Below are 25,831 nucleotides of genomic sequence, written 5' to 3'. Positions count from 1 at the left end.
ACTCATAGTAATAATAACAATAATAATAGCTATTACATAATGACTATTTACTATATTTAAAGAACTCTATTAAAATAATCCTCAGGCCAGGATTATCGGCTTCAGTTTATTGAGGAGGTTTTTCTATATAACCTATGTTCCTAATCACGATCCTATATTGATTCACTACAAAGAAAGATCAAGAAAGAAAGAGCACTTCTAGATCAAGTTTTACCAGGAATGTGATGAAGATACAGACGTGGTTTAAAAATATCAGACGCATTGGAAACTTCTGTAGATTAATCTAAGGCTTAATTGTATTTAATAGGTTATTATCTTTTCAATGAATAATTTATGAGAATTTTTCATCTTTTCTTTAGCTTAAATGTTTCCAATCATAGGATAATATAAGCTTTAGTGGAAATCAACTGATGATTAAAATATGATGGAACTATCAAAACCTGAGGTCTATACCAGAAACAAAACAACATAATATAAAAGCATTTTCTCATCTATGTGCCTGTCACATTGCAATTTTTAAATTCAGGTTAGCCATCATGAAAAGGGTCTGTTTATAAAACAATAGTGTATAATAAAAGCACTTGCGATATGATTTGTTTTGTGCCTCAGTTAAATGGTAGAATGAATAATGGCTGAGGAGTGATGTCAGCAAGATGGGGCAGAATAGGAGGTCACCTACTTATATCTCCTTACAAGAATTCTCCAACAAGAATTCTGCACCCATCCACAGGTCTATCACTGTCAAAGAACACTTGTAAAGGCCAGAAAAGGTGGCTGCCTCCACAGATGCACAAACACCAATGCAAGGACACAGGTTTACAAAAACTCAAGGAATTATGGCATCTCAAAAAGAAACCAAAAATGCTCCAACAATGACGCCCAAAGAAAGGGATATCTAAGAAATGACAGAAAAATAATTCAGAATAACTCCGTAAAATAATTCAATGAACTCCAAGAATATATGGGCAAAAAGTAAAATTTGGAAAACAATACTTGAACAAAATGAGAAGTTTGAGAAAGAAATAGAAATGATTTTAAAACCCCAAAAATAAATCATAGAGAAGAAGAATATAATGACTGAACTGAAAAAATGTAGTAGAAAGTTTCAACAGCCAGTGAAATCACACTGAAGAATCAGTGAGTGTGAAGACAGAGCATTTGAAATTATCCAAGCAGAGGAGCAAAAAGAAAAAAAAAGGAAGAAGGAAAATTTATGGGAATGTTGGTACACCATCAAGAGACCCAAGCCATGAGTAAAAGGAATTAAATACAGAGAGGAGGAATACAAGGGTCACAAAGCATATTTAAAGAAATAATGGATGATAAGTTCCCTAATATGACAAAAAAAGCTAACATCCAAATATAGGAACCACAGAAATCTCCAATCAAATTCAGAATTCAACACAACATATAAGAATCAAACTATTAAAAAAATCAAACAAAAAATTCTGAGAGCAGCAAAAGGAGTCCCAATACAACTACGAGCAAACTTCTTAGCAGAAACCCTTCAGTCCAGGAGAGAGTGGGATGATATAGTAGAAGTGCTGAAAGAAGAAAAAGCCTACCAACCAAGACTATTTTACCCAGAAAAATCTGTCTTTCAAAAATAAGGAAGAAATAAAAACTTTCCCAGACAAACCATGCTATGGGAGTTAATCATCATTAGGCTTGCATTACAGAAATTATTAAAGGGAGTTCTTTAAACTGAAAGAAAAATTTGTTAGCTAATAACATGAAACTTATGAAATCATGAAATCTAATGGTATAAATAATACCGAACAACATTCAGAACACTCTTAAGACTATAATGGTGGTGTGTAAAGTAATATTATCCCAGGCACAAAGACAAAATTATTAATAAGAACTATAGCTAAAATAAACTGTCAAGGAATACATATTACAAAATAATATCTATTCAGACATAAAAAACATAAAATGGTGTGTGAGGAGAAAAGTATAGAGTTGTTGTATGCAATGAAAGTTACATTGTTATTGGCTTGAAATAGGCTGTTGTAAGTGAAAGATATTATTTGTAAGCATCAGGGTAACCAAGCAGAAAAAATCTATAGAAAATGCACAAAACACAAATAAAAATATTGAAAACATACTACTACAGAAAACCATCAATCCACAAAGAAAGACAGCAACAGAGGAAGAAAAAAACCAAGTATCTACACATAAATAAAACAATACAGTTAGTAACAAAATGACACTAGTAAGTCTTTACCTGTCAATAGTTACTTTGAATGTAAATGGATTAAATTCTTTAATAAAAGATACAAAGTGAGGTAATGGATAAAAAAAATACAGGATCTAACTATATGCTGTCTGCAAGAAGTTCACTTCACTTTTAAGGACACACAGACTAAAAGTGAGGGGATGAAAAACAATAGTCTGTGAAAACTGAAACCAAAAAAGAGCAGGGGTAGCAATACTTATATCAGACAAAATAGACTTTAAATAAAAAACTGCAAAAAGAGACAAAGACATTGTATAATGGTAAAGGGGTCAATTCATCTAGAGGGCATAGCACTTTTAAATATATATGCTTCTAACAGTGGAAGAGCTATATGTATAAAGCAAATATTAAAGTTTCTGAAGGGATAGATTCTTTTCAATACAATAATGGTAGGGAACTTCGATACATCACTTTCACTAGTGGACAGATCATCCATACAGAAAATTAATAAGGAAACACTGAATTTGAACAACACTTTAGACCAAAAGGACACAATGGATGTATCTGGAACATTCCATCCAACAGCAACATAATAAAGTTTTCTCTTAAGCACACACAGAATATTCTTCAGGACAGATCATATGTTAGGCCATAATAAAAGTCTTAGAAAAATTAGGAAGATTAAAATCACAGCAAGTACCTTTTCTAACCACAATGGTATGTGAGTAGAAATCAGTAACAGGAGGAATTTTAGAAAATTAACAAATAAATAGAAATTAAACCACACGCCCCTGAACAGCCAATAGGTCAATGAAGAAATTAAAAGGGAAATTAAAAAATACCTTAAGACAAGGAAAAATGAAAACATAACATAACAAAACATGAGATACAGCAAAAACAGGTCTAAAAAGAAAGTCTGTAACAATAAATGCCAATATCAAATAAGAACAAAACTTGCAAATAAACAACTTAATATTATGCTTCAAGGAAATAGAAAAAGCAAACAAATTAAGCCCAATGTTAGCAGAAGAAATAATAAAGAACAGAGCAGAAATAAATGAGACTACAAAAACAATACAAAGATCAACAAAACTCAGAGTTTGGCTTTTAAAAAGATAAACAAAATCAACAAACCTGTAGTTAAACTAAGCAGGAGAAAAAGAGAGGACTCAAATTAAAATCAGAAATTAAAGAAGTGCTATTACAACTGGCACCAAAAGAATACAAAAGATCATAAGAGACTATTACAGAGACTTGTATGCCAAAACATTGGATAACCTAGAAGAAATGGGTTAATTCTTAGACACATATATCTATGAAGACTGAATCATGAAGAAATAGAAAATCTGAATAGATCATTAATGAGAGAAGAGATTGAAGCAGTAATAAAAAGTCTCTCCTCAAAAAAAAGCCCAGGACCTGATGCCTTCACTGCTGTATTCTATCAAATATTTAATGAAGAAATAATACCAATTTGCCACAAACTTTGCCAAAAAAATCAATGAGGAAGAAATACTTCCAAACCCTTTTTACAAGACCAGCATTACCCTTACAATATAGGGAGACAAGAAAATCACAAGAAAAGAAAACTACAGGCCAATAGTCTTCACAAACATATTAATAGACATGAAAATCCTCAACAAAATACTAGCAAATCAGATTCAACAACACATTAAAAGGATTATTGACCATGAACAAGTGGGATTTATCCCTGAGATGCAAGGATGATTCTACATATGCAAATCAATTAATGTGATACATTGCATTAACTGAATGAAGGACCAAAATCATGTAATCATCTCACTAGAAAAAAAGCAGCATTTAATTAAATTCAACATTCTTTTATGATAAAAACTTTCAAGAAATTTGGTATGGAAAGAATGTATCTCAGCACAATTAAGGCCATATATGACAAACCCATAGCTAACATCATACTCAATGGGGAAAATAAAAGCTTTCCCTCTAAAATCTAGAACAGGAAAAGGATGCCTACTCTAACCACATCTATTCAATATAGCACTAGAGTATCTATCCTGAGCAATTAGAAAGGAGAAAGAAAGAAAAGTCATCAAAACTGGAAAAGAAGAAGTTAAATCATCTTTGTTTGCAGATGGCATGATTTTATATATAGAAAACTCAAAAGATTCCACCAAAAAACTGTTAGAACTGATAAATGAATTCAGCGAAGTTGCAGGATACAAAATCAACATGTAAAAATCAGTAGCAATTCTCTAGACTAACAATGAACTTTCCAAAAAGGATATCAAGAGAATAATTCCATTTGCAATAGCTACAAAAAATATTTAGAAACAAATTTAACAAAGGAGGCAAAAGACCTGTACACTGAAAAATATAAAACATTAATGGAAAAAATCTGAAGAAAACACAAATACATGGAAAAATAGCCTGTATTCATGGATTGGAATAATTAATATTCTTAAAATGTCCATATTTCCTAAAAGTGATCTACAGATTCAGTGCAAACCCTATCAGAATTCCAAATTCATTTCTCATAGATATAGAAAAAAAGGAATCCTAAAATTCACGTGGAACCACAAAAAACTCCAAATTGCCAAGGCCATCATGAGCAAAAAGAACAAACCCTGAGGCATCATACTACCTGATTTCAAACTATACAACAAAATGATAGTAATTAAACAGCTAGTACTGGCGTACAAATAAATATATCAACCCAATGGAACAGATTAGAGAGCCCAAGAACCCCCACATGTACAGTCAATTGATCAACAAGAGTGACAATAACATACGATGAGAAAAGGACAGCCTCTATAATTAATGGTGTTGGAAAAACTGGGTATTCATATGCAAAAGAATAAAATTGAACCCTTATCTCACACCATACATAAAAATCAACTCAAAATGAGTTAAAGACTTAAATATAAGATCTTAAACTGTAAAACTATGAGAAGAAAAGTCAGAGAAAAATCTACATGACATTGGTCTGAGCAATGATTTTTTAGATTTGATCCCAAAGCACAGACAACAAATGCAAAGATAGACAAATGGGATTACATCAAAATGAAAAGCTTCTGCACAGCAAAAGAAACAATAAACAACGCAAAGAGACAACCTATAGAATGGAAAAAATATTTGCAAGTCATATATCTGATAAGGAATTAATATCCAAATTATATAAGGAACTCAACTCTATAGAAAGAAAACAATTCAATTAAGAAGTGGGTCAAGAAACCTAGATAGACATAATTCTAAAGAAGACCTATGAATGGCTAACAGATACATGAAAAAAATGCTCAACATCACTAATTATTAGGCAGATGCATTAAAATCACAATGAGATATCACCTTACACCTGTTAGAATAGCTATTATCAAAAAGACAAAAGACAATTATCGACAAGAATGTGGAGAAAAGGGAACCCTTGTCACTGTTAGTGGGAATGTAAATTAGTACAACCATTTTTAAAAACAGTATGGAAGTTCCTCAGAAACTAAAAACAAGATTGCCATATAAGCCAGCAACCCCATTTCTGGGCATTTACATGAAAGATTTGAAACCGGTATGTTGAAAAGATGTCTGCACTCTCATATTTATTGCAGCACTATTCACAATAGCTATATTATGAAATCAACCCAAGTGTCCATCAAGTAATGAATGGATAAAGAAAATGTGGTGTCTGTGTACAATGGAATATTATTAAACCTCAAAAGAAAAGAAATTCTGTCATTTACAATAACATGAATAGAACTGGAGAATATTATGCTAAGTAAAATAAGCCAAACACAGGAAGACAGATACTGCATGTTCTCACTTATATGTGGAATCTAAAACAATTGAACTCATAGAAACAGAGAGTAGAATGGCAGTTAACAAAGGCTAGAGGTGTGGGAAATGGGGAAATGGTAGTCAAAGGTCACAAAGCCTAGTTAGACAGAGAAATATGAGTTTTTTTGAGATCAATAGCACAGCATGCTGAATATCACTAATAATTGAGTATTGTACGTTTCAGTATCACTAAGAGCAAATTTCTAATGTTTTAATCACAAATAGTTAAATATTTGAGGTGATATATGTTAATTAGCTTAATTTAATCATTCCACATTGTATTAAAAAATCATAATATCACTTTTGTATTTATGTCCCCCATACATATATACAATTATAATTTGTCAATATCCAATATAAAATAAATGGTAGAATAATCTTTCCAACGTGTGTGTGTTTTGATTGTTAATATAAAGGTGGAATAATTTCAGGTCTTTATGAATTAAATTAGCATGGTCTCATACTTCATTTCACATCAGTTTAAGCCAGTAACAAGAATCTTATGATAAATAGGTGATTTTCAATAATTATTTTCTAAAAATAAGTTTAAAAATCTAACCACCATGTGTCTAGCACTTTGCATGATTGCAAGAGAGCACAAAAAGGAGATCAAAATAGCTTCTGCCTTCAAAGAAATAACAAATTCACTGGTATAATAATCTTGTTATATACATATATGTTAATAACATATATATAAAACATGTTATACACATGTATGTTAATAACATATATATATAAAACATGTTATACATATTTAATCTTTGACTTGACAAAGTTATCAACTGGACAGAAGTCACAGTCTAGTAGATATAATTCTTTTTCTAACTCAATACATGCAAACTAAATTTCTTCTAAAAATTCAGAATTCTAATTAGATCCCAGATTTTGTCACTGAAGTGTCTTGTGAAGTTGGGCAAGTTTTTCTATTTCTCTATTTTAATAACATGTAGAAGTAAGGTTTTAAACTTCACTTATTTTTTAGAATGTACTAAATACCAAATGCTGATGAGTTGTTTATGAGCTAACAGGCAATTGAACTCTTTGTTTTTCTTTTTTGTTTTTTGTTTTTTTTTCAAATTGCTTTGAACTGCCTTAAATGATTCCAAATTTCCTGACACTCAGCCTCTATTCCCAGATGCTGAAAAAAATTGTACAAATAAGAGAAGATGAACTATCCATTGTTAGTGATTATTAAGAAACTATACAAAACAGATAAAATATTGGAAGATTAAATTCATATATTTTTCTTACTACAGGGAGAAGACAGATTGAAAAAGAAGAACCTATTAATTTAGAGGTAAAATATAAGCATTTTCTACCCATATACCTTAGATACTTATCTTTATCCTGTACCACTAAACAGTTTTATCATGGTTTAAAGAAATATATAGGTATGCGATGTGAACGTGTCAGTAACCTGAGAATGAATGTGTCAATAATGTGAATATGCTGGATTAAATAACCAGGATTAAGAGGGACTGGAATGCTGAATTGTATCCAACAAGGTTAAAAAGGATAGATTGAAGATAGATTGAATGTCAGTTTCTTCTTTTGGGTGTAGAAAACTCACTTTGCAAATTCAGAATATAAAAAAAAAGTTGGCTTAGCAATAGCACTTGGGAAAATTTAAAGAGTTATGGATGAGTATAGGTTCAATACATTTGTATGCCAGGGATTACTAGCTGCACCCTACAGTATGGTTACCTATCTATCTATCTATCTAATCATTTATTTATCTGTCATATGCACAAGAAGCCCACTTTAAATGTAAAGACACAAATAGGTTAAGAATAAAAGAATAGAAACGCTATACCATGCTAATATTAATCAAAAGAAAGCTGAATTATCTATATAACTACCTGGAAAAGTATTTTTGAGGGCAAAAAATACTACTAGAAATAAAGATGTTCATTTTATAATGATGACAGGGTTAATTAATCAAGAGGACACAATCTTAAATATGTATGCAACATTATACAAATTAAAAATTAGAGAGATTTTAATACCTTTCTCTTAATTATTCGTAGAACTAGTATACAGATAATTAGTAAGGCTATAAAAGACCTGAACAACATAATCAATGTGACTTAATTGACTTTCATAGACCCCTCCGTTTAAAAAGAGAACTCATATCCTTCTCAATTGGACATGGGATATTTGCCAAATGTGTCATGCCTGGGACATAAAACAAGTTTCAATATATTTTTAAAAATTAAGGGGCCGGGCGCGGTGGCTCATGCCTGTAGTTCCAGCACTTTGGGAGGCCGTGGTGGGCGGATCACGAGGTCAGGAGATCGAGACTATCCTGGCTAACATGGTGAAACCCTGTCTCTACTAAAAATACAATAAATTAACCGGGTGTGGTGGCGGGCGCCTGTAGTCCCAGCTACTCGGGAGGCTGAGGCAGAAGAATGGCGTGAACCCGGGAGGCGGAGCTTGCAGTGAGCCGAGATCGCGCCACTGCACTCCAGCCTGGGCGATGGAGCGAGACTCCGTCTCAAAAAAAAAAAAAAAAAAAAAAATTAAAATCATACAAAGTATGTTCTTTGACCATAATGTAATTATTAGATATTAATAACAGATACATCTCTGGAAATTTTCCAAATACTTGAAAGTGAAACAGCATGTGTCTGAATAATCCAAAGACAAAGAAAAAATCAGAAGGGAAATTAGAAGAATTATAAACTGAAAGAAAATGAAAATATACCATACCAAAATTTTGGGGATACAGCTAAAGCATTACTCAGAAAAAAATTATAACGGTAATTACCTATGTGATAAAAGATGAAACATCTCGAATTGGCCTTAGCTTCCGTCTTAAGAAATTAGAATGAGATTAAAATCTTTAGCTTTTTTTGTTTGTTTGTAGAGTTTGTCTGCTTGGGGCAAATTCTTTGTGTTTTTTTATTAGAATATGTATTTCTTTCTCCTTTGCTGCAGAGGATATTTTCTCTGGTGATAGAATTCCAAACCGACAGTTCTTTCCATTTTTCCCAACATTTTAAAGACGTTTCATTGTCTTCTACCTTCTGCTGTTTCTCCATAGTCTCTAGACTACATTATTTCACTGTTCCTCCATATACCATATGTTGTTTTTCTCTGTTTCAAGATATTTTTAGATTGTTTTTAGTTTTCAGCAGTTTTATTACAATGTGTAATATATAATTAAATAATATATAATATAATTAAATTTATGTCTTTCACTAAGTTTCTGGCTATCAATTCTTCAAATATTTTTCTGCCCCAACCTCTTTCTTCTGTCTTTCTTGGATTCCAAAGGCACAAATGTAAGATCTTTAGATATTTTCCAACAGACTCCCAATCTTCTGTTCTCTTTTATTTCAATCTTTTTTCCTCTACGTTCTGTAGCTTGGATAATTTGTATGAGTCTATCTTCAAGTTCACTGTCATCTTCATTCTTCTCTTGAGTCCATCCAGCAAGATTTATCATTTTAGGTATTTTATTTTTCAGTCTTTAAATGTACATTTGTTTTGTGATTTTTATTTCTTGCCAATAATTTCTAACATTTCATTAATTTCAAGTGTGTTTTTTTCTTATCTCATGGAGGATAGTTATTATAGCTGCTTTAAAATATTGCCCAACAGCTCCAAAATCTGGATCATTTCAGAGTGTATCTATTGTCTTTTCTACTGAGGATTGTTCATATTTTCCTGGGTATTACATAAGCAATTTGAGTTGTATTGTGGATATTTTTAATGTTATGTTGTGGAAACTCTGTGCTGTTTAATCTTCTGGAGAAACTTGACATTTTAAAGTAGGCAATCAATCTAGTTATATTAGGAATATAAATTCTGTTCTAACTTCTGTTTTTAGGTGTTCAAATCTCAGTTAAATTTGCAAAGGCTTTTTTGTTCTGATATAATTCTGTCCTTCTCAATAGCAGCTCAGGGATTAGGCTGAGAATTGTGTAGATTTATATACAGAGTTAGTGCATACCCTTCTGTCTTTTATCGGGGACTTTCCTATAGTCTCTGGCAAACACAGGCCACGTTTCTTGGTTCTTTCAGTCAGAAACACAAAGTTTCTGTTGGAGATTTTGCTGTCAAAGCTGCCACTACCATCTTGCTTCTCTGCAACTAGAGTCCACCCTCAGGGCACAGCTCTACAGGTACATAAGTTTAAAAAGAAAAAAAAAAGGTAGAGAAAACGTCCTTATGTGGGTAAAATCTCCAGGTTCTGATTTCCTTTCACAATTTGCCTCCTTTTGTTTATTTTTAAGGTGTCTTATATAGTTTAAAACTATATATTTTCATAAATTATAGTTGTAATCAGTAGGCGGGATGGGCTGTGGTGGTCTTATGCCACATGCCACAACTGGAAGAGCTAATTTTAATTCTCAGCACATACATAATAGCCTACTATAATCAGCCTGTCAGAGGTTTCACATTACACCTAATATCTTTTGCTCTTTATCCTCTTTCATTTAGCTAGGTAATGTCTCCGCTATAGAGGGTTTGCCAAGTACAACGTAGCCACTATCCTTGGGGATATTTCCTGGGTACATAAGAAGATGCTCAGGTCTCTGGCTGGAAACTGTTTTTAATGAGCCAGGCAAACATTTGAAGAGTCTTTCTGGGCAGTATCTGGCAAGAACAGGTATAGCCTAGAGGTACATAGCAGAAAAATAGACTGCTAATGCTATAATACAATCTAGAATCAAAAATAAGGGCTCATAATTGTGAAGGCTTTAGATTTCAGCCCTTAGTTATGAGATCTTGGAAAAATATTTAAACTTGCTGAATTTCAGTTTACTATTTTGTGAATATGCATACAAAATTTTCTCTCTTTTGGTGAAACATGTATAAAAGTGACAGTTCTTGGCATACATGGTATAGGCAAAAAAGCTTTTCATGATATTCATAGAAAGCGAGTGAAACTGAAGACAAAAAACCTGGAAAAGTCAGAGGGTCTATAGTTCGTATGTAAGTCACGCAGCAAGGAAGGAATGTATCACGTGTTTATTTGCAGGATTCCAATGAGTTGAATGATAGGTGACACTTTTTTTGAGGTAATCTCTCTGTATGCACACTTACAAATTTTTTATAAGGACAAATAACTGAGATAGGTGGTCAGTACAGGTAGACTGCTTCCTCAGATGGCAAAAATCTCCCCTGAAGGAATACAGAAGCATAAAGCAGGAGAAAGAAGATTCTGCCACTCAGTAAGCTAAAGGGATGAGATTAAAGACTTGAATGTTTTTGGCAAAATGAAGGCCTATCTGCATTAGATTAGAGTTTTAATTCAGGAATTGCGTGACTGCCAGCATTTACATTTTAATATTTGCTGTTAATAAAAAGTATTTTAACTACTGGATAAAAATAAAAATTTTAAATCTCTGGAAATTATTTAATCCATTTTGTATTTTTTGCATATTCAAAATATAGTTCTAATGAAATGACTCTTTTAAAACAATTTTATAAAACAAAAATTTTCAGCTTTTTGCTATTCTCTTTAGGTATGTACTTGTTCATCAATCTTTAAAGTTCTTTATTGCTTCTTTTGTAGGTTAGAACTTTTTTAGGTCAGAATGTAAAATTGAGGGAGATTTAGAGAAAGGGCAGAGATTAGGGTACAAGACTGTCAGAAAAGAACAGAGAGAGAATAAATGAAATTTTAGTCATGTGGCGACATATCCATTGATGGCTATGTCATCTGGAGAGAAGGAAAGTGTTCAGGGTTTTTGAACATTAAAAATAAAAGCCTTCAACAAGAATTCACTTTATTTTTAAGTGAGACGGATGTTAAGATCAAATATTTGACATTTGACCATCCTTAGTTTAGTGTCAAGTATTAAAGGTAGCTGAATTCACAGATAAAAGCTATTGATTTATAAATATAGCTTAAGCTTTTCTGGATTGTGGATATTTTTCACATGATGTACACTTAAGCAAACATTTGCTTATTTAATAACTGTGTGTTAAGGGCATAATATTTTGCTAACCACTGTATTCAAAACATATTTTCCACAGTTTTTTATACTCAGCGAATTCTCAGTACAATTGAAACTGCAGGATAAATTAAGATAATCCAAGTTTTAAGAGCTAAGTCAGTGAATATCAAATAGATGGTGTATATAGTAAAGTTTCCAAAGAAAAGAAAGGTCACTAGGAGCAGGAGTGACCCAGGAGCTTCAGGGAGGATGAGCAATTTGACCTAAGCCTAGAAGATTACATTGGATAAAAACAGTAAATAGAAGGTAAATAGATGTATGACCTAGTCAGATAGAATGAGTGGTGTGTGTTTAGTGAACAATGAATGATCCTTCTAGATATAATACAAACTTTGTGTTGAGAGGTGAATATTAGAGGTAGGTTATAGCTAGATTGTATAGTACTATAAGGTATTAAGCTAAGAAATTTCAAATTTACAGAGACTCTGTTAAAATTTTTTATTGATATAGTAAAATGCAGTCTTAGAATGTTTTGTGCGGGAGAGAATTAGAGAAGAAAACAAGGAAAGGAATATTATAGCAGCCAATCAAAGTAACCCATAGATGAATCAATGGAGACTGTTGAATAGGATTTTGAGAATAATAAAAGTAATCTAAAAGAAACTAAAAGGATTTGTTGATGATTATATATATGAGTAAAAGAATGAATTGAAATATAGAAAAAAAGTAGAGCTACCATTTGATCCAGCAATCTCACTACTGGGCACCTACCCAGAGGAAAAGAAGTCATTATATGAAAGACACTTGCACATGTATGTTTATTGCAGCACAATTTGCAATTGCAAAAATATGGAAACAGTCTAGATGCCCATCAACCAACAAGTGAAAAAAAATGATATATATATTTTAGGTATATATATATACCACATTTAGGTGTGACCATTGAGTAATACTACCGTGATATATATATACATACACACACACACACACACACACACACACACACACACACACACCCCGTGGAATACTACTCAGCCATAAAAATGAATGAAATAATGGCATTGGCAGAAACCTGCATGGAGCTGGAGATCATTATTTTAAGTGAAGCAACTCAGGAATGGGAAACTAAACATTTTATGTTCTCATGTATAGGTGAGAGCTAAGCTATGAGGACACAAAGGAATAATACTGTGAGGACACAAAGGAATAATAATGATATAATGAAATTTAGGGACTTGGGGGGAAGGGTGGGAAGTGGGTGAGAAATAAAAGACTACACATTGGGTACAGTGTACACTGCTTGGGTGACGAATTGCACCAAAATCTCAGAAATCACCACTAGGGAACTTTTCCATGCAGCCAAAAAGCACCTGTTCCCTAAAAAGCATTGAAATAATAAAAGAAAAGAAAAGAAAAGAAAAGTAATTATAGAGAAGTTTTGATCAGGAATTACTTGATGATGGTGCAACAATTTATAGAAATAAGTAATTCAGAATGAAAGATGGTTTCAGTGGTAAGCAGAGGGCCATATTGTATAACTGTTCAGTTTAAAGAGATGGCAAGATATTGGACTGTAAATGCCCATCAGGCAGTTGGAAACATGTAAATGAAGGTCAGAGAAAGATTGAATGTAGAGATATAAATTTAATAGTAATTCATATTATCTTTGAAGTTTCAAGACTGGATAAAATTTCTTAGGAAATTAGTTTCAAAAGTTAAAGCCCTGAATACTGGAAAATCTTCACATTTAAGAGCTAAGGGTAAAGCCAACATTTATTAAGCCACTACACATACATCTATCTTAAATTTACAAGAGCCAAGGAAGCCTCAGAAATAGTGCTGTCCAAGTGGTTTAGAGAATGTGCAGACACAATTAGCTTGGTGCCAATGTCCAGTGAAGTTTCATGAAAAAGCTGGTAACAAAATGTTCAAAAAGGAAGGGCTAGTTAAAGGTGTTTGTTAGCTGTTAGAAAGAGGTCACTGATAACAGGTTTTAGAACAATTAATGGTTTATTTCATTAAAAAATATTAGGTCATCTTTGAGGGTCAATGTTTCTTTGGCAAAAAAAGTCATGAAACACAGTAGAATATCCAGATCTGGACAGGTACTCTTCACTATCCTTTGCTTTGTATCTTATTCTTTGAAATGGTAGATCAATGTCAAAATGGGCCAACTCTGGAAGAACAATTTTCATTCACGGAATGAAGGAAAAACACATTTGATAAGACGATTGTTATTAGGAAATCATCCTTTATTTTAAAAATTGACATTTATTTAGATTGAAGTGCATCTAGGATGAAACAAAGACAAATTTCCTTTAAGAATCTAGATTTTAAAAAACAACAAAAAATTAAGACTATCAGAGGACTCAGCCAAGTTAATTTTAAAAAGATATGCAGAACATGTTGTTTTTATATGTCAAACATTGCCATTGTCTGTGCTTTATTTTCACAACCCTCAGTTGTTATCTTCACCAAGTCCAAGTGTTGTCTTTGTTCTACATCAAAGGCACCACAATTTACTTGGCGCCAAGTACCAAACTCACCACATTGTGTGTAGAGTGCCATTTGGGACATTAGGGTACTACCCACTTGGGTTATTTTTTCAAAGTGGTCCATGAACCATTTGCACCAGAGAGGCTTCTGGAATGCTCATATTCTGCAGCAGGAGAGAGGGAAAAAGTCTAGAAATGAGAGAGATGGTAGAGGAATCCATGGGACCAAGAGATGCCTGTATTGTGCACATGCAGATAGCCCAATCTATACTTACAGAATCAAAATTACTAGGAGTGGTACCCAGAAATATGTATTTTAAAAACAAGGACCCCCAGGCTACACTCAGACACATTAAAAATGTAAAAGAAGAGTTTAAATAAAAAAATTAAAGGTAATACAGTTTTAGTGCGTGGGGGGGTTCTTGTGTTTGACTCTACTTCTCTCTCTCATGTTAATTTTCATATAGAAACTACTTTTCCCATCTTTTGTCTTATGAAAGGATTGAAGGTACCACCTTTGAGTTGTCTTCTATCTTTCCTGACATTTTTTGCTCCTTGTTTTAAGAGCCTGAGAAAGTGTGGGTAGGTTCAATATCAGAAGAGAGTTTCATCCTATTGGTTATGTTTAGCACCTTCTGGAATGCAAATATTCTGGAGTAGGGAGAAAAGAACAGCCTAGAAACTACATAGACTAGAAAAATCTATGAAGTCAGCAGAAAATGCATGGAGAGACATTGTAGAAATCAATGAAAGAGAGCATTTTAAGGAAGGATACATGGAAAAGTGCTAGAGAGAGTTTTTAAAAATATTTCAAATCTAACTGTTTTTTATATGTTTCTTTGTCATATAAACTGAAATGGTGCTTTAAAAAATCATGGCCAAGCTTTTAAATACTTGCACTACTTCATCAGTCTCTGTGTGCTAGAGTGAATCATATTGTGATGCTTTGAAAGGGAAAGAATTTTAGCAATTTTATTTTAGTTTGTGATCTCACAGGAGGAAAGTAACTCTCGGAGCAAAGCTTCATAGATTTAATGAAAGATAAACAATACTTTTCATCAAACTTAACATTAAACATAACAGAACTCTAGGCATAATAATTCATTTTAATATTAATATAAAATCCAGCACAATGTTAGTCTAATTATTTTGGTATGTGAACATACTAAAGGATCGACAAATAACAATTAGCTAAAACTTGAAATTAGCAAATAAAATATGTTGAGAATTTATAGATGGATTTTTATGTCATTTATAGTAGAAAGTTGTTTTAAGCAGAAGAAACAAAATAATCATTTAAAGGAAGCTGTGGAAAATGCAATGCATAACTTTGCTGTGATGATTTTTGGAAGATGAAAACATCCTAGTCCTTAGTTGTTCACATGAGAAGTAAGTCGACATTCTTTTATTTAACGAAGGCTTTACTGAGTACCTACTATATACTTGGCCCTATTCTATACCCTTGGGTTATAGCAGTGGCACAGGGGAGGAAAGAAAGTAGAAAAGAAAGGTTAAAAGTGACAACAAAGAGGAGCAGTGTTGTAGTTTTAAATTTGGGAGTCAGATAGGACTTTACTGAAAAGGTGAGAGTAAAATACAAGCATTCGGGACATGTGAGATTGAGCCACAGAGAATATTGATCCATGAGCTTGGGAAGAACATTCTAGGTAAATGGAGTAGCAGATACAAAGTTCCTGGGGCAGCAACATGCCTGCCATATTCAAGGAACAGCAAAGAAGGCACTGAGGCTGGCATGGAGTGACTGAGGGAGTCTGTGGCTGGAGATGAGGTTAAGAGGTCAAGAAGTGAAGATTGACAGGGTCTCACAGGTCATTAACAGGTACCTTGGCTTTCATTGCAACTGATATAAGACTCCTTCCCCAAAGGGATATGAAGAGAGGAATGACAGGATCTGACTTTTATTCTCAAAGGAACATTCAGGCTGCTAGATTAAAAAGTGATTATAAAGAAGGACAGAAGCAGGGACAACTGTTAAGAAACTATAGCAGTAATTCAAGTAAGAGATGCTGGTGACTTCAACCAAAAGTGGAAGCAGTGGAGGAGAAAGTTGGTGTGTTCTAGATTTATTTTGAAAGCAGAATGACAGAATTTACTGGTAATATGGATGTAGCTTGTGGGGAAGGAGAGGAGTCAAAATGACTCTAGGTTTTTAACCTGAGTAACTAGAGAATGAAGGTGCTATTTACTGAGATAAAAAATGTGGCAAACGATGTAGGTTTAGAGGGGCAGTCATGAGAATTTTGGTGCATATTGAGTCTGAGACACTTATTATACTTATACTAGAGTTGTTGATAGTCAGCTGTACATATAACTCTGGATTTCAGATGAGATTTCCAAGCTGGAATTGTAGATTTGGAAAAGAAAAACAAGTAAGTAATGTTTAAAGCCATGAGGGTTGAGGTAGAAAAAGGAGAGGTCTAGGATTGAATTTTAAGGCACTAAAATCTTTCAATGTTAAGAGATTAGGGAGAAGAGAGGAACTAGCAAGTAAACTGAGAAGGCAGACTGAAACAAGTATTACTACATCATTAGTAACTCTTTTTGAGAGCGTTAGTAATGTAGAGGTTCTCATGGCCCTAAGTGTTTTTTCACATTTTTTAGGGTCATTTGGTCATTTTCTATTTACCTATAACTTGATCTCAATCTGAAACTCTTGCTCTTTCCCATTCACTCCTCCTATCCCTGCTTCATGCTTGCATGACATTCATTTTGAAGATCTTCATTGGTACTGTAATTTCATCTGAGTGTAAAATGCATTTTTGAAAACTGTCAAAAGTAATTTGGTGATTCATCTGGTGAATGAAATGGATGACTAGGTTGGTTAATATCACTTCTGATCAAAAACTAGGAGTGACCATTGAGTAATATCACCAAGTTTACTGTGTGGTTTACATGCCCAGTCTAAAAGCAATTTCATCAGGTGTGCTCTAAAATGTTTTGAGCAATGATAACATTAGTGGAATAAATATATCATTTCTAAGAGGACTATGTTCAAGACTAATTTTCATATATGAAGTACATACGTAAGTTTTGTTAACTTGATTAATAATATTTCTTAATATTGTATTGTTTTATCATATATGTTTATATAGTTGCTTAAAGTCCATCAACATGCATATAGCCATAAATAATGTCTAACTGAATCTTCATTTTGCAATGTAAGGGTTTCTTTAAAAACTGCTATTCTCATTTAAGATGATTATCTAATGAAAAACAATGGAAAATAATTGTTTTAATTAGTAAAAGATTTGCAAGAAAATGTTAAAATATTTGCCCAGATACTACAAAAATTGCTGATAGTGAACACCAGAGGTTTACAAACACGCCTTCTTGGATGTCTGACTAATAATGAATTTGTAATGAACATATTCTCTTCAAATTATGCGAATTATTTGTTCACCAAACAAATATTTATTGTTTCAATATGTTATGGATGCATGTCATATGGAGAAGAGTTTGCTCTTTTAGATCCTTCCAAATGCATCCTCAGAGATTTATGTGCACAAAGAAGAGAGCAAAAATTGTGTTACTGACTTTCTCCACACCTGATATAGTCTCCTGGGAAGTTATACCACGTGGATAACCCATTTTGTCTAGGCTCAAGGAAGATTAAAATAGTTGGTGAGGTTTCGTGTTTTCCTTCTATGTTTGCTGCACCCCAACTCGGGTCATTAGTCACTTATCCTGTGACACAGAATGCTTCCTCTCTTTCTTAATGATATGGCCCAGTTACCATCATTGCCTCTGACTTGCCCCAACCTTAAGTGGCATGTAATAGAGAGTGGAACTTTTAGTTTTCTTTGGACGCTAACTACAGATTTTGTTCTAGGTTCTGGGATGGGGAAATGGAAACAAAGATGGGGTTTCCATTCTCAAAACACTATTATTTTTTGAGGAGAAGGAAATATGCATAAGGAATTACATCACAATATGATACTGTATGATGCTATAAGCTCAATGTACAATGGGAGTTTGGGGGAGAACCCTAAGAGTTCTTGGTTTCACGGAAGGTACTGGCGTGATGCAAAGAGACGGAGTGAATTCTCCCCCAAGTTCAGCATGATGACATAGCTGGAAATCATTGGGACCCAGCCTTTTTTCTTTTACCCTTCAATCCTCCAGCTAATCCTGCTTTTTCAGAGCCTTTTCCCTAGTCTTTTTCCTGACATTTTGAATAAAGTTTAATGTTCATTCTAGGACTTTCCTTGTGAAGTATTTTAGAGTCTTTACCCCAAGGATCACAATCATCCCGAGGCAAAAATATTGTAATTGGCTCATTGTTTCTTACTTAAACTTGGCGGAGATACCCATTCTTCTAGCTAATGTTGACACTAATTGCCCAAAGGAGGTAAGTGATTTCTGGATGTAGGCTTACATGTTTCTTATTATACATAATAAACTTACAATGTTTTTCATGTGTTTCACTAGTATGGTCAGCTTCACATCCTTGTAGGATATGACTAACTGCACCTTAGGCTTCTTGTCTGGAAACTTCTCACCTGATAAAAGAATAGAATTTCAGTGAGTTCAGTTGGAAAAAGCTCAGCACAGGAACAATCAAATATTTAAAAACTAAAACAGGACCAATAAATAACAAGTAGAAGAAACATTCTTCAGATAATGTTGAAGAATCTTAATGCTCTTCAGGAGGCAGTTGATTAGATAGAGATGGGATTTGTGTCTAATCTTTAACTAACTCGTCCCCTAATATTTCATATTTTGTTTTGATTGATACCATTATTTTCTCAACAACTTAAGCTTACAACCTCAGTGCCATTTTTGGCTCCGATTTTCTCCTTAGCATTCATTATAATGAGCTTAAAGTATTAGAGGTCATAGAGATTAAAAGTGTGGCCTTTAGAAATCAGTGAACCTGGGGTTCAAGGCCCAGCACTACTATTCATGACTGTGTCATCATGACTAAATTAATCAACTTTATATAAAATGGAAATAATAGTTACTTTTTGAGATAGGTGGTTGAGATGATTAACTGATAAAATTCAAAAGTTGTCACATAGTAAGTGGTCAATTTGCACTAATCTCTTTTTTCTCATCCCATAGCAGCTAATTCAAACTCATATAAACGTTTTGCCTAAACTACTAGGACATTCATTCACTCCTCCCACCCCCTGCACAGAATCCAAATCTATTTGTATACCATTACCAATGTAAGTTTCAGACGACAACTTTCATAAGATTATTTTTTGATGAAAATGCCTTTCAGAGATTTCCATTGCTTATGAAAAAAGGTCTAAATTTCTCAGCCTTGTATTGTAACTTCTTATTACTGTTTTATTTCCCACTTTTATTCTATACTTTTTTTATTATTATACTTTAAGTTTTAGGGTACATGTGCACAACGTGCAGGTTTGTTACATATATATACATGTGCCATGTTGGTGTGCTGCACCCAATAACTTGTCATTTAACATTAGGTATATCTCCTAATGCTATTCCTCCCCCCTCCCCCCACCCCACAACAGGCCCCAGTGTGTGATGTTCCCCTTCCCATGTCCATGTGTTCTCATTGTTCAATTCCCACCTATGAGTGAGAACATGCGGTGTTTGGTCTTTTGTCCTTGCCATAGTTTGCTGAGAATGATGGTTTCCAGCTTCATCCATGTCCCTACAAAGGATATGAACTCATCATTTTTTATGGCTGCATAGTATTCCACGGTGTATATGTGCCACATTTTCTTAATCCAGTCTATCATTGTTGGATATTTGGGTTGGTTCCAAGTCTTTGCTATTGTGAATAGTGCCTCAATAAACATACGTGTGCATGTGTCTTTATAGCAGCATGATTTATAATCCTTTGGGTATATACCCAGTAATGGGATGGCTGGGTCTAATGGTATTTCTAGTTCTAGATCCTTGAGGAATCGCCACACTGACTTCCACAATGGTTGAGCCAGTTTATAGCCCACCAACAGTGTAAAAGTGTTCCTATTTCTCCACATCCTCCACATCCTCCACATCCTGTTGTTTCCTGACTTTTTAATGATCGCCATTCTAACTGGTGTGAGATGGTATCTCAGTGTGGTTTTGATTTGCATTTCTTTGATGGCCAGTGATGATGAGCATTTTTTCATGTGTCTTTTGGCTGCATAAATGTCTTCTTTTGAGAAGTGTCTTATTTATATCCTTCGCCCACTTGTTGATGGGGTTGTTTGTTTTTTTCTTGTAAATTTGTTTGAGTTCATTGTAGATTCTGGATAATAGCCCTTTGTCAGATGAGTAGATTGCAAAAATTTTCTCCCATTCTGTAGGTTGCCTGTTCACTCTGGTGGTAGTTTCTTTTTCTGTGCAGAAGCTCTTTAGTTTAATTAGATTCCATTTACCAATTTTGGCTTTTGTTGCCATTGCTTTTGGTGTTTTAGACATGAAGTCCTTGCCCATGCCTATGTCCTGAATGGTATTGCCTAGGTTTTCTTCTAGGGTTTTTATGGTTTTAGGTCTAACATTTAAGTCTTTAATCCATCTTGAATTAATTTTTGTATAAGGTATAAGGAAGGGATCCAGTTTCAGCTTTCTACATATGGCTAGCCAGTTTTCCCAGCACCATTTATTAAATAGAGAATCCTTTCCCCATTTCTTGTTTTTGTCAGGTTTGTCTAATATCAGATAGTTGTAGATAAGCGGCATTATTTCTGAGGGCTCTGTTCTGTTCCATTGGTCTATATCTCTGTTTTGGTACAAGTACCATGCTATTTTGGTTACTGTAGCTATTCTATACTTTCATTCATATGTTTAGTTCTACAAACAGGCTCTACTATTTCTTTCTAGTAGTTTCTCATATTATTCCTTTCAATTAAAATGATTTTGTTAACCATTTTTGTCTATTGAACTTCTACCTTTCTTCAAAGCTTAATTAAAACGCAAAATAGTTTGTGTGGTCATCTTTCCCTGAACTCTCCTAGCACAGCCCTTATCATGAAATGTTACATTGTAATTATTTTATATGTCTCAATTTGTTTAGGGGATTACAATCTATCTCAGGGCTTACTTTTTACCCCTATATCCCCAAGGGGCAAAGCCAATGCTTACTCCATACTGTGCACATTAAACATTTATTTAATAACAAGAGTAACCTTAATTTGTCTTTTGATTTGTATCACAACATTGTTAAAATGAGAAATTCAGTTTTTTTAATTAAAAATTTATTGTTTACTGCCCAAGGATTAAACATAATTTATAGTTTTACTAATATTTCCCTTATAATCTCTGGTTGTATGTTATCTGTGGGAATTTAGAGATCAATTTATTAATAACAAAGAATTTGTCAATGGTCATCAGAAAGTCAATCTTAACTTTCTAATCTTCTCTAAGATTTGAAAATTATACCTGAGCAGTGTAGTTATACCTGATCAGTATAATTTTCAAATATATAACTTTTCAAAGCCTTCTACATGTTTATTTGAGTATTTATACATTGTATGAGGTGATATTAATTTTATTGTTAACAATATGGATTTCTGACATTGAAAAGGATGTTTTTTACAATTGCAATGGTAATATAAGAAAAAATCACTTATAATACCTTGATTACAATAACTGGGAGAGACTATATAGACTAACACAGAGATACTAAGAGTTAGTTCTTAGTAAGACTGAAGTAAATTGCGTTTCATAATAAAAAGATGTTTGGTATAAAGGTGCTAAAAATGCTGATGACGTTTTGAGGCACAACGAACATTATATTTGAATTAAAGAGTGGAAGAATTGTTAAGTAGACAGCCAATGTATTTAATCAGAGAAGTTTTAATTCAAAGGTAGAAAATAAGCATAAATTTGTGATTGACTGCCTAAATAGTAAAAGTACAATTGCCACTTGAACTGACTGAAGATGATAGTTCTCCCTCCACCTCTTGTGCGAGATTAGTAACTAAAGTATCCATCAAAACATGCCAGAGTTCAGAACCCAGTGAAAACTCACACCACTAGGAATTGACACTCAGTAGTCAATGTAGCAGTAGGAGTAGAGAGGCTTATTATTATTTCTGTAGCTTTGACTGTATGCCACGCTAAGCGCTTTATGTACAGTAACGCATTCAATCATCATAGCAAATACATGAAATTTGTATTATCTCCATTTTACACATGAGGAAACTCAGGCACTTGGTCCAAGGTCATAGAGACAATAAATGGTGCAGGTTTAAGTGACCTCCAAAGCCTGTGTTTATAAATGCCTGGTTTATAAGCACCATGCCGTAGAGAGTCAAGAAAGGCGGCTACAACATAAGAAAAACAGGTTAAATGAACTCAAGAGGGACATTTGTGAATAGCTTAATATGTTCAAGAAGACGCTAGGATATTTTGGTCTCCTGCTTCAAGTTAGTCTGAGGGATTCAACTATGCTTAGATTAACCATTTATAGTCACCCCAAGAGCTGTTAAAATATTTTTAATTTTAAGGATGGCTGTGTTCATCAAGGATATCGGTCTGTAGTTTTCTTTTTTGGTTGTGTCCTGTCCTAGTTTTGGTATTAGCATAATGCTGGCTTCATATATTGAATTAGGGAGAGGTCCTTCTTTCTCTATCTTGTGGAATAGTGTCAAAAGGATTGGTACCGATTCTTCTTTGAATGTCTCATAGAATTCTGCTGTGAATCCATCTGATCCTGGATTTTTGGTCAGTAATTTATTAACTACCATTTTAATCTCACTGCTTATTATTGGTCTGTTCAGGGTATCTAATTATTCCTGATTTAAGCTACAAGGGTTGTATTTTTCCAGGAATTCATCCATGTCTTCTAGGTTTTCTACATTACGTGTGTAAAGGTGTTCATAGTATGCTTGAATGATCTTTTGTGTTTCAGTGGTGTCTGTTGTAATATCTCCCGTTTCATTTCTCCGTGAAGTTATTTGGATTTTCTTTCTTTTCTTGGTTAATCTTGCTAATGGTCTATCAATTTTATCTGTATTTCCAAAGAACCAGCTTTTTGTTTCATTCATCTTTTGTATTTTTTTTGTTTCAATTTCATTTCGTTCTGCTCTGATCTTGGTTATTTCCTCTCTTCTGCTGGGTGTGGGTTTGGCTTGTTCTTGTTTCTCTAGTTCCTTGACGTGTGACCTTAGATTGTGTGTGTGTTCTTTCAGACTTTTTGATGTAGGCAGGCTGGGAACTTTCCTCTTAGCACAGCCTTAGCTGTATCCCAGAGGTTTTGATAGGTTGTGTCATTATTGTCATTCAGTTCAAAGAATTTTTTAAATTTCCATCTTGGTTTCATTTTTGACCCAATACTCATTCAGGAGCAGGTTATTTAATTTCCATGTATTTGTGTGGTTTTGAAGGTTCCTTTTGGAGTTGATTTTCAGTTTTAATCCATTGTAGTCTGAGAGAGTGTTTGATATAATTTCAATTTTCTTAACTTTATTGAGGCTCATTTTATGGCCTGTCATATGGTCTATCTTGGAGAAAGTTCCATGCACTGTTGAATGGAATGTGTATTCTGTGGTTGCTGGATGAAATGTTCTAGATATATCTGTTAAGTCCATTTGCTCCAAGGTATAGTTTAAATTCATTGTTTCTCAGTTGACTTTCTGTCTTGATGACCTGTCTAGTGCTGTCAGCGGAGTACTGAAGTCCCCTACTGTTATTGTGTTGCTGTCTATCTCATTTTTTAGGTCTTTTAGTAATTGTTTTATAACTTTGGGAGCCCCAGTGTTAGGTGCATATATGTTTAGGTTTGTGATAGTTTCCTGTTGGACAAGGCCTTTTACCATTATATACTGTCCCTCTTTGTCTCTTTTAACTGTGGTTGCTTTAAAGTTTGTTTTGTCTGATATAAGAATAGCTAACCCTGCTCGCTTTTGGTGTACATTTGCATGAAATGCCTTTTTCTTCCTATTTACTCTAAGTTTATATGAATGCTTATGTGTTAGGTGAGTCTCCTGAAGGCAGCAGATAGTTGGTTGGTGAGTTCTTATGCATTCTGTGGTTCTGTATCTTTTAAGTGGAGCATTTAGGCCATTTACCTTCAATGTTAGTATTGAAATGTGAGGTACCATTACATTCATCATGCTCTTTCTTGCCTGTGTACTTTCCTTTTTTTTTGTTTGTTTGTTTGTTTTAGCTTTTTAACTTGCATTTTTGTTTTATAGGTCCTGTGTGATTTATGCTTTAAAGAGATTCTTTTTGATGTGTTTCCAGGATTTGTTTCAAGATTTGGAGCTCTTTTTAGCAGTTCTTGTAGTAGTGATTTGGTAATGGTGAATTCTCTCAGCATTTGTTTGTCTGAAAAAGACTGTATCTTTCCTTCATAAATGATGCTTAGTTTCGCTGGATGCAAAACTCTTGGCTGATAATCGTTTTGTTTTAGGAGGCTGAATATAGGGCCCAAATGCTTTCTAGCTTGTAGGGTTTTTGCTGAGAAATCTGCTGTTAATCTGATAGCTTTTCCTTTATAGGTTAACTGGTGCTTCTGTCTCACAGGTCTTAAGATTCTTTCCTTTGTCTTAATTTGGATAACCTGATGACAATGTGCTCAGGAGAAGAACTTTTTGCCAGGAATTCCCAGGTGTTCTTAATGCTTCTTGTATTTGCATGTCTAGGACTCCGGCAAGGCTGGGGAAGTTTTGCTTGGTTATTCCCCCAGATATGTTTTCCAAGCTTTTAGAAATGTCTTCTTCCTAAGAAACACCGATTATTCTTAGGTTTGGTCATTTAACATAATCCCAGACTTCTTGGAGGCTTTGTTCATATTTTCTTTTTCTTTTTTCTTTGTCTTTGTTAGACAAGGTTAATTCAAAGACCTTGTCTTCAAGCTCTGAGTTTCTTTCTTCTACTTGTTCAATTATATTGCTGAGAATTTCCAGAGCATTTTGCATTACTAAAAGTGTGTCTGAAGTTTCCTGAATATTTGATTGTTTTTTAAGGTATCTGTTTCCTTGAATATTTTTCCTTTCACTTCTTGTAACATATTTTGGATTTTCTTGCATTGGCCTTTGCCTTTCTCTGGTCTTTCCCTGATTAGCTTAATAACTAACCTCTTGAATTCTTTTTCAGGTAAATCAGGGATTTCTTCTTGGTTTGGATCCATTGCTGGTGAACTAGTGTGATTTTTGGTGGGTGTTGATGAGCCTTGTTTTTTCATATTACCAGGGTTGGTTTTCTGGTTCCTTCTCATTTGGGCAGTTTCTGTCACAGGGAAAGTCAAGGGCTGAAGGATGTTGTTCAGATTTTTTTGTCCCATGGGGTGTTCCTTGATGTAGTACTCTCCCCCTTTTCCTGTGGATGTGGCTTCCAGTGAGCTGAAGTGCAGTGATTGTTGTCTCTCTTCTGGGTTCATTCACCCAGTGAGCCTACCTGGCTTTGGGCTGGTACTGGGGGCTGTCTGCACAGAGTCCTGTGATGTGAACCGTCTGTGGGTCTCTCAGCCATGGATACCAGCATCTGTTTTGGTGAGGTGGCAGAGGGTG

General features: G+C 34.0%; 1 protein-coding gene across 1 annotated transcript in view; it reads right to left on the bottom strand.

The window, feature by feature from the left end:
• PIK3C2G (phosphatidylinositol-4-phosphate 3-kinase catalytic subunit type 2 gamma) overlaps positions 1-25,831 on the bottom strand; it is a 385,996-nt gene that overhangs the window by 20,110 nt on the left and 340,055 nt on the right. The window contains exon 31 of the mRNA XM_003816540.5: positions 18,816-18,910. Coding sequence (XP_003816588.3) covers positions 18,816-18,910 — 95 coding nt within the window. The remainder of the gene's footprint in view (positions 1-18,815; positions 18,911-25,831) is intronic.

This window comes from Pan paniscus, chromosome 10 (assembly GCF_029289425.2).
Source record: "Pan paniscus chromosome 10, NHGRI_mPanPan1-v2.0_pri, whole genome shotgun sequence".
Lineage (NCBI taxonomy): Eukaryota > Metazoa > Chordata > Mammalia > Primates > Hominidae > Pan > Pan paniscus.
Note: the sequence above shows the minus strand (reverse complement) of the source record. Positions and strands in the feature narration are given on the sequence as shown.